General features: G+C 36.5%; 1 protein-coding gene across 1 annotated transcript; it reads left to right on the forward strand.

The window, feature by feature from the left end:
- The first annotated feature begins 3,359 nt into the window (after positions 1-3,359).
- On the forward strand, positions 3,360-5,372 carry LOC142168947 (uncharacterized). The gene is made up of 3 exons (XM_075230124.1): positions 3,360-3,639; positions 4,355-4,667; positions 5,042-5,372. Exons 1-3 carry the CDS (start codon positions 3,360-3,362, stop codon positions 5,370-5,372), a joined length of 924 nt encoding a protein of 307 aa, XP_075086225.1.
- The last annotated feature ends 4,512 nt before the right edge of the window (positions 5,373-9,884 follow it).

The following is a 9,884-nucleotide window of genomic DNA, read 5'->3' on the forward strand; positions in this document are numbered from 1 at the left end:
TTTGGTGATTCTCTGGCAGGTGGTTAGGCCCAATTACAGAGGATACTCTGCCGAAATTTCTGAAAAATTTGGGAGTTAGCCAAATTTTGGGGCCTTAAGGAAGCTGATATGTTGGAAGAATATCTAAGATCTATATGAAGTCAAGAACGATAAAAGATAATGGTTAAGGTGAAAGGAGGATAATATTGAGCCTAATAATGACTTGTAAAACATTCGATGACGAATGTTCTTAAGTGGGGGAGAATGTAACACCCCGGAAAAAAATAATTTCAAAGTGTTTTAAGACCATTAAGAAGATTGGCGAGTGCTAATTATATTAATTCGGGTATGAACAAGACTGATAATTTGAGTGATATCAATTGATGATGATAATATATGTATGAGGTGCATTAAGAATGGTTTATGGTCTAAGAAGATCCCTAAGGCTAAGTCAAGTTGAAAATTATATGATGGGATAAACTTTCAAGTGAGTATGCACAAGATCTTACTTCAAACGAGCATAACTCTCAAGTTATGCAGATTTATATTGTGTATAACCTATCAAATTAAATCCCTTTGAATCTAATTTCCAACGCATCAAACCGTTTGCCATTTGGATATGTATACAGAAAATTATGGCCATTTTACTATACATGTGTCATATGCGCAACCGCGCATATTTGAGAGTTTATGCCTCAGGTGCGTGGCCAAATCGGCGGCCGCGCACGTGGGAACTAATTAAATAACCCCAAACCCGGGAATAGAGAGGGGTTAAGTCATTTTGGCCTAAAAGTCTGATATTTTGAGAGTTAGAGAGTGCCCTAGAGTGGGAGAGTGATCTTCAACAAATTGTCCTTCGATTCTTGCTCAAATCTTTGGAGATTAACAAGGAAAACTCACTATATCTTCATCCTAGAGGTAAGACTCTATACCCTAACCCTTAATTTCGAAATTTTCTGAAAATGGGTAATTAGCAAGATAATTTTTGGGCATGAGGGTTGTTTATTTTACATGCATGTGATATCAAGGTGTGTAGGAAGATTGTTGAACTAAGCATGGTAAAGATTGGGTTGTGGGATGATGGAATCCTCCATAAAAGGACCTTGAAACCTCATACACACTTAGTGTTTGATAAAAGGCTCAAATGAGCTAGAACCATGAGCATCTTCCTAATCTTGATCCAACTTATTATATTTCTAAAATAGGTCGAAGTTGCTAAGAATTCCGAAATATTTTAGAGATTAAGGCAGCTCAATTGAGTTATGTATGGCTAAACCCCCTTCTTCTTAGAATCGAATTCCACGGTGTTCATGTAATTGAAGTAAGACCTTGATCATTTTTGAATTGTCTATTCCTAATGTGGTTGTGTCGAAGGATATATGTTCAATAATTATTCTAAATATTTTTATCATGTAATCTTGCCATTTGAGGATATGTTCAAAATGTGGAATATGAGTTAGAAATGTTATGACTTCATGTCAAGATCGAAATAAAGGCTGTTATGCCAAATTGTATGAAAAGCCTCTATGTGCCTAAGATTCCCAAATTGTTGTGTTATGTGAACTTACTGTCTTGAATGGAAAGCCTTATTGTTGTTGATAATAATTATGATAATGATATTTGAATGTGAAAAAGGGGTATAACTTATGTGGAATATGAGTTAGAAATGATATTTGAATGTGAAAAATGCCAAGTGCCAAGAATGATTTTGTAATCGTGATTACTAGTGCTAATGAATCGAAAGAATAGGAAAGAACTATGATGTGAGATAATTGAAATTGTTGTTATGGTTGATGTCTCAAGTGAGATGGCCTAGCCGATCGGGCCGTGATCGGACGCCATGTCGCACACATGGTGGTAACTGTGCTGGAAATGATAATTGAAATTGTGGATATGGGTGATGCCTCAAATGAGATGACCTAGCCAATCGGGTCGAGATCGGACTCCGTGTAAGAACACGGTGTTATTGTGGATTGTGGCATATGGCACTAAAGATTACCCAACCTAATAAGATGGAAATTAACTTGAGAACTTATGTGATCCTTACTTGTTGTTTTAGTATTGTTTTGAAGCTCTTATTGAACTCATGACTGTTTCCCCCTTGTATTATTGTCCATTCTATTGAGATGGTGTTTTAGCTTTACATACTAGTACTATTCGACGGTACTAACGTCCCTTTTGCTGGGGGCGCTGCATCTTTAAATTGATGCAGGTGGTTACATAGCAGACAGTGTTGATCGCGGTTAGTGGAACATCATCATCTTCTCAGCAGACTCGGTGAGCCCCATTTCATTCCGGGGTCATGTATTGTACCTTTTGTTTATATTGTGGTCACCTTTGAGGTATAGCCGGGGTCTTATTGCCGGCACCAACTTGACTCTTTTTTGTATCTTTAGAGGCTCCGTAGACACTATGTGAGTTGTATATGGGTGTTGGGAATGTTAAACCAGTTATGTTGTGTTTGATCACTTGTTCTATTCGATCTATAAGAAATATGTATTTTGATACTTAATGGCGCAATGGCTAATCAAATGATTTAGCATCGTATTTATGAACTTCTAGCTGTATAATTTATGAAATCATGTCGTTTCTTGATTATGGGTGAATTGAATAGAAAGAATCTAACAGGCTTGCTTGACCGGGTTTACTCGGCTGAGCGCCGGTCGCGCTCCTCGGATTTGGGGCGTGACAACAATTCCCTATACTATGGGAGGTGCTCACTTTGAAAAATCATTATGTGATTCGGGTGCTTCAATAAATCTAATGCCTTTTTTAATTTTTAGGAAATTAGAACTTGGTAAATTGAAAGATACTAGTATGTCTCTTCAATTAGCTGATCAAAGTACTAAAAGGCCCAAAGGAATAATTGAAAATGTCCTCGATGGAGTAGATAAATTCGTATTCCCGGTAGATTTTATAGTACTTGAAATGGAAGAAAACACTGAGGTACAATAATTTTAGGTACACCATTTCTCGCAACAGGAAGAGCGATCATTGATATTCATCAAGGACAATTAATATTGTGAGTTGATGAGGAGGGAGTAATTTTTGACATGCAGAAAATGATGAAATTTCCCGAGAATGAGTCATCATCCTCTTGTTTTCAAATCGACTTACTAGATGACCTTGTAGATGAATTCAAGGATAATCAATTGATTACTGATTCATTGGAAAGATGCTTGGTCAGGTCTGGTACCACAAGTGATGAAAATCCCACAATCAGAGAAGAACTTGAAACACTGAAAAAAGAATCAGAAAATGAGAAAATCTCATAAGAAGAAGTTCAATAAAAAATTGAACTCAAAAAATTTCCTTCTCATTTGAAATATGTTTTTCTTGAACCTGAATTATTTTCAGTAATCATTTCATCTTCTTTGACTATGGAACATGAATACAAACTGATAAAAGTCTTGAGGAAATATAAAAGAGCTTTAGGGTGGACTATAGCTGACATCAAAGAAATCAATCCAGCTATTTGTATGCATAGGATCCTCATGGAAGAAAATTACAAACCAATAGTTCAACCCCAAAGGAGACTTAATCCAGCAATGCAGGAAGTTGTCAAGAAAGAAGTAGTAAAGCGTTTAGTAGCAGGTATTATCTATTTGATATCTGACAGCCCTTGGGTAAGTCCTGTGCATGTAGTACCAAAGAAAGGAGGTATGAAAGTAGTAAAATATGAAAATAATGAACACATACATACAAGAACTGTCATAGGATGGAGAGTCTGTATTGATTACAGATGACTTAATGATGCCACAAGGAAAGATCATTTTCCTTTACCTTTTATTGACCAAATGCTTGATAGAGTTGCAGGCCATGGTTTTTTATTGTTTTCTTGACGGATATTCTGGGTATAATCAGATACCAATTGCTCCAGAAGATCAGGAGAAAACCACATTCACATGCCCCCAAGGTACGTATGCTTACATAAGGATGCCATATGGACTATGTAATGCTCCTACTACATTTCAGCGTTGCATGTCGGCAATTATTTCAGATATGACTGAAATATTTCTTGAAATTTTCATGGATGATTTCACACTCTTTGGTAAAACATTTGAAGATTGTCTTTATCATCTAATTTTGGTGCTTAAAAGATATGAAGAGACAAATCTGGTTCTTAATTAGAAAAAATATCATTTTATGGTGACCGAGGAAATTATTTTAAGACATACAATTACTGCTAAAAGAATAGAAGTTCATAAGGCTAAAATTGATCTTATAATAGGATTACCCCCTCCTACCACTGTTAAAGGCATTAGAAGTTTCTTAGGGCATGCAGATTTTTACAGAAGGTTTATAAATTACTTTTCAAAAATTTTAAAACCTCTGACTAATCTACTAATGAAAGATGTGAAGTTTGAATTTTCAGATGATTGCAGAAATGCATTTGAGTTTCTCAAAGAACAATTAACTAATACTCCAATTGTTGTTTTTCCCGATTGGAGCCAGCCATTTGAAATAATGTGTGATGCAAGTGATACAACAGTAGGAGCAATATTGGGGCAAAAGAAAAACAAGATCTTTAGACCCATATACTATGCCGACAGAACCCTCAATGAAGCTCAAATGAATTATGCAACAACAGAGAAGGAGTTATTGGCAGTAGTATTTGCGTTTGACAAATTTCGTTCTTATTTGATAAGAACAAAGGTTACAGTGTTCACTGATCATGCAGCTTTAAAGTACCTCTTAGCAAAAAAAGATGCTAGACCCAGATCCAGATTGCTAAGATGGATACTTCTTTTGCAGGAATTTGATTTTGAAATAAAAGATAGGAAAGGTTCAGAAAATCAAGTGGCTAACCATTTATCACGTTTGGTAAATCCTACAACTAAGACAATAGATATCAAGGAGGAATTTTCTGATGAGCATGTTTATACAATCGCAAAGTTACAAATCAGACATCTTGGTTTGCTGACATTGCCAACTACTTGGTTGGAGGATGAATCCTAAAAGATTTATCTTACGAACAAAGAAAAAAGCTCAAAAAAGAAATAATATATTATTTTTGGGAAGATCCTTACTTGTTTAAATTTTGTGTAGATGGTATGATCAGGAGATGTGTGCCAGAAACAGATATGAATAATATCCTAAGTCACTGTCATGATGGAATTGTAGGAGGACACTATGGAGGAAGACGAACAACCGTAAAAGTTCTTGAAGCTGGTTTTTTCTGGCCTACTTTATTCAGATATGCAAGAAATTATGTCGCCACTTGCGACAAATGCCAGAGAAGCGGTAACATTTCAAAAAGGGATGAGATGCCTCTTAACTCTATCCTTGTGTGTGAAATATTTGATGTTTGGGGCATTGATTTTATGGGTCATTTTCCTCCTTCAAACGGTTGTGAATATATTTTAGTTATTGTTGACTATATCTCAAAATAGGTAGAAGCAATGGCCACTAGAAAAATGATGCTCATGTTATTTATGCTTTTCTCAAGAAAAATATATTTTCTAGATTTGGAACTCCACGAGGTATCTTAAGCGATTAGGGAACTCATTTTGTAAATAAACAATTCGCTAGTTTGTTGTCAAGATATGGAGTAACTCATAAAACAGGAACTCCATATCATGCTCAAACAATCGGACAAGTTGAAGTATCCAATAGAGAATTAAAAAGCATTTTAGAAACAAACTGTTGGTTCTTCTCGAAAAGAATGGTCTTTAAAGTTAGATGATGCTTTATGGGGATACAAAACTTCTTCCAAAACTTCCATAGGCACATCTTATTATAGACTAGCTTTTGGAAAAGCTTGTCATTTACCCGTTGAACTTGAAGCTTGATGAATTGGAGGAGTTCAGACTTGAAGCATATGAAAATACTAAATTGTACAAAATGTCACGACCCAAAATCCATAAAGGACGTGATGGCGCCGGACACCGCTGTCAGACAAGCCAACAATAAATACTAAATAAATTCTCATTTTAATAATTTTGAAGTCATAGTTTTTTCCCTCAATTAAATAGTAGAAGATGAAGTTTATAAAATATATAATAATATATTTAAAACTTTCTAATACAGTGCAACACATAATCATCCCAAAACACGGTGTCACAAGTGCATGAGCATTTACTAGGGAATTAAAAATAAAATACAGCATCTGTCCAGAATACAAATTAGACAGGAAAATATAATATTTCTGAAGGAGACTTTGTTGCCTGCGGATTGTAATACAGAATGCAGCTCACATATGTCCCCACAATTATTAACCACACCTCTGCACCCACAAGGCCGCTAGAAAAATATGTACCTGCACAATAAAATGTACAGCAAGTGCAGTATGAGTACGAAAATAACGTGTACCCAGTAAGTATCAAGCCTAATCTCGAAGAGGTAGACACTCACTATGGGTCAATAATAATAAATAATCATGAAAATAGAAATATTTATATCAACGTGATTCATAGAGTTAAAAATAATTTTAGTGAACCAGCAGAAATAATTAAATTCCTTTAATTCCAATAAATTTCCAGTTTATCAAATAGCCTCATTTACAGGAATAACAATAATTCCTTAACAAGCAGAGATAATTAAATTCTTTAAATTCCAATAATTTCCAAAATTCAATTAGCTTCACAAGCTGAAATAAACTATCAAAGTATCGTGTAATTATTATTATTAAGCACGATTTCTGCCGAGGTCGTTCGGCCTGATCCAGAGTGTCGTGTACACTGTCGAGGGACGTGCGGCACGATCCATAGATGCATCTATCCTACAGAGGCATTCGGCCCGCTTCCAAAGAAAGGAGGACATTTTCTTATGTACCTCCGGAATGAGAGTATGTTTATTATAAGATAAATTCGAGAGGATGAAAAATTTCTTTTAACAATTAATTAATTTAAACATAAATAAGCATATGAGATTTCCATCTTTTACTATCTCTCACTAAAATTTTACGATATATATCAAATAATGTAATTAAATAACGGATACAATTTACACAAGTAATTCATACTTTGAGTCCTAAACTACCTAGACTTTAGCATTAAAAGTTGCTATGCACGGACTCTGGTCACCTCGTGCGAACGTAGCCCCCCACAATTAGCAAAAATTATTAATTTAATTTTCTATGGGGTAATTTCTCCCTCATAAGATTAGACAAGGGACTTACCTTGTCTCAATGCCCACTTCCGATCACGATGTCGTGTAAAAATCCCTATTCGGTGACGAAAATCTGAAGCTATCCAAAAGTTATATGAAATAATTAATACATGTTAAGTAATTCAAAATTTATGTATTAAATAAATTACCCTATCCAAAATGGTAAAATTTCTAAAATTCACCCCGGGCCCACGTGCCCAGATTTCGGAAATTTTCGGAGGGAATCGTTACCCATAATCTCAAGAACTCAAATATACCATGTCCATCCAATCTCATAGTAATTTTCGTGGTTAAAAACCAAAAATACCAATTTCTAGGTTTTTCTTCATGCCCCCAAATTTCTACTAATTTCCAAGAATTTTCACGCCTAAATTCATATATAAACCAATTATTTAACTTGCAATAGGTAGGAATCACTTACCTTGACATAAATGATGAAAATGGAGCTCCGAAATCGCTCCTAGGTCGGCTCCCATGGAGGAAATGAGATGAAATGATCCAAACCCATTTTTTCAAACTTATACACTGCCCAGGCAACCCTTCATTGCGTTCGCGAGAGCCCCATCGCGTTCGCGATGAACAAAATTCTCAGAAGCCATTTTCAAACTCTTCTCAGATAGCCTCTAGTTTAATGGTCATAACGTTTTGTACTAAACTCCAAATCATAAATGGTTTGACTTTCTGGAAACTGCAGATCAAGGACTATAATTTTCATATGTTTATCATCTTCCAATTCCTTATAGATTTTGAGATATAAGCTGTCAAAATCAGCCCTGTGAAATATAAATTTCTTCATCTTCACGAACAGCCTATAGTGTACCAGCCATAACTATTTCTACACAACTCCAAATGATAAATGGTTTACATTTATGTAAACTAGACACAAAGAGCTACAATTTTTATTTTTGGATCATCTCCAAATTCCTTATAGATTGTGAGATATGAGTCTCCGACATCAGACCTGCGGAACAAGGATTTTCTTCTTCGCGAACACGAAAAATCAAATCCCAGAAGCCAAATCCTTCTTCGCGAACGCGAGAGGATCCTCGCGAACGCGAAGAACAACACCAGACACCAACATCAGCTATTGCAAAACAGCCCGAAATGATCCAGAACTACCCCGAAACACACCCGATGCCCCCGGGACCCCGTCCAATCATACCAGCCAGTCCCATAACATAATACAAACTTGCTCGAGGCCTCAAATCAAATCAAACAACATCAAAATTATGAATCGCACCCCAGTTCAAGCTTAATAAACTTTAGAACTTCAAACTTCATTATTCAATTCCAGAACCTATCAAATCACGTCCGATTGACCTCAAATTTTGCACACAAGTCACATTCGACATTACGGACCTACTTCAACTTTCGGAATCAGAATCCGACACCGATATCAAAAAGTCCACTTCCGGTCAAACTTCTCAAAAACCTTCAAATTTCTAGCTTTAGCCAAATGACTCCAAAATGACCTACGGAGCTATTCCCATACCCGGAATCCCAAACAGACATCGATAACCTTGAAATGCACTTCAACCTAAATTTATGAAATTCTTCCAAAATTCTAACTTCCACAATATGTGCCGAAACACTCGCGGGTTATCCAAAACCCGATACGGACATACGCCCAAGTCCGAAATTATCATACGAACCTATTAGAACCTTCAAATCCCGATTCCGATATCGTTTACTCAAAAATCAAACTTTAGTCAATTCTTCCAACTTAAAGCTTCTGAAATGAGAATTTTCTTTCCAAATCAACTCTGAACTTCCGAAATTTCAATTCCGACCACGCGTGCAAGTCATAATACCTGAAGTGAAGCTACGCGTGGCCTCAAACTGCTGAACGACGCATTAGGGATCAAAACAACCGATCGGGTCATTACATTCTTTCCCACTTAAACATACATTCGTCCTCGAACATGCTAAGGACTGCTTTGGGGTTGTCCGAAATTTCTGTTTAATACCTCGTGCACTTACCCGTGCTGCCACAACTCAGTTGAGCACACTAGCTCGAGCCAGTCTGAAGATTCTCCCTTTTTACTTAGCCAAATAAGCCTTAGAGTCCAATTCCAACATCCGAAATTCTCTGCTAGGCATGTTCCCATCATACGTACACTGTATCAATCACTACACGATGCACCGATACATGATTGCATACCTTTGCTGAATTCAGATTATGCACTGCATAACTCACATGACCATAATAACATCCTATGATAACAATAGCTGAAATTCCACGAATCTGATGCTCACAATGCACCTCGTGACATATATAAGTCTTATTCCAACTCTTGCAATACCGCCACGACAGAAGAGATATGTAGAAATTCATAACCACCTGCTGAATCAATCAAATCATGGGGTCGCCCCTCCTGACAAGGAACATTACCTCCTTCTGAACTGAATAGCGATATTTGTTCCTTATTATACCTTATATATATCTGATTGTACTTATTTCCGGTCCAATAGTCTCGTCTCACCCAGTATAAGTTGTTCGGGCAATAAGCCACCTCAAACGCTGCCAAAAGTCTCATATGGTGCCACAATGTGCCAATAAGCTACAAACCTGAATGTGATACCTAAGGAAAAATGAACTTTGGAAAGGATTACTCAACCCACTTAACTAATTAGACAACTGAAAAGGTGTTATGAACCTTTCTCAGAAAATGGGACACAAAACACGCAAAATAAAATATAGGGGATTGTACTCAACATCACACTGTTGCGACATGCAACCCGATCCACACATGATACCGTTGCGGCATACAACCCAATCCAAATAACATACCCGT

Source organism: Nicotiana tabacum, chromosome 14 (genome assembly GCF_000715075.1).
Source record: "Nicotiana tabacum cultivar K326 chromosome 14, ASM71507v2, whole genome shotgun sequence".
NCBI lineage: Eukaryota > Viridiplantae > Streptophyta > Magnoliopsida > Solanales > Solanaceae > Nicotiana > Nicotiana tabacum.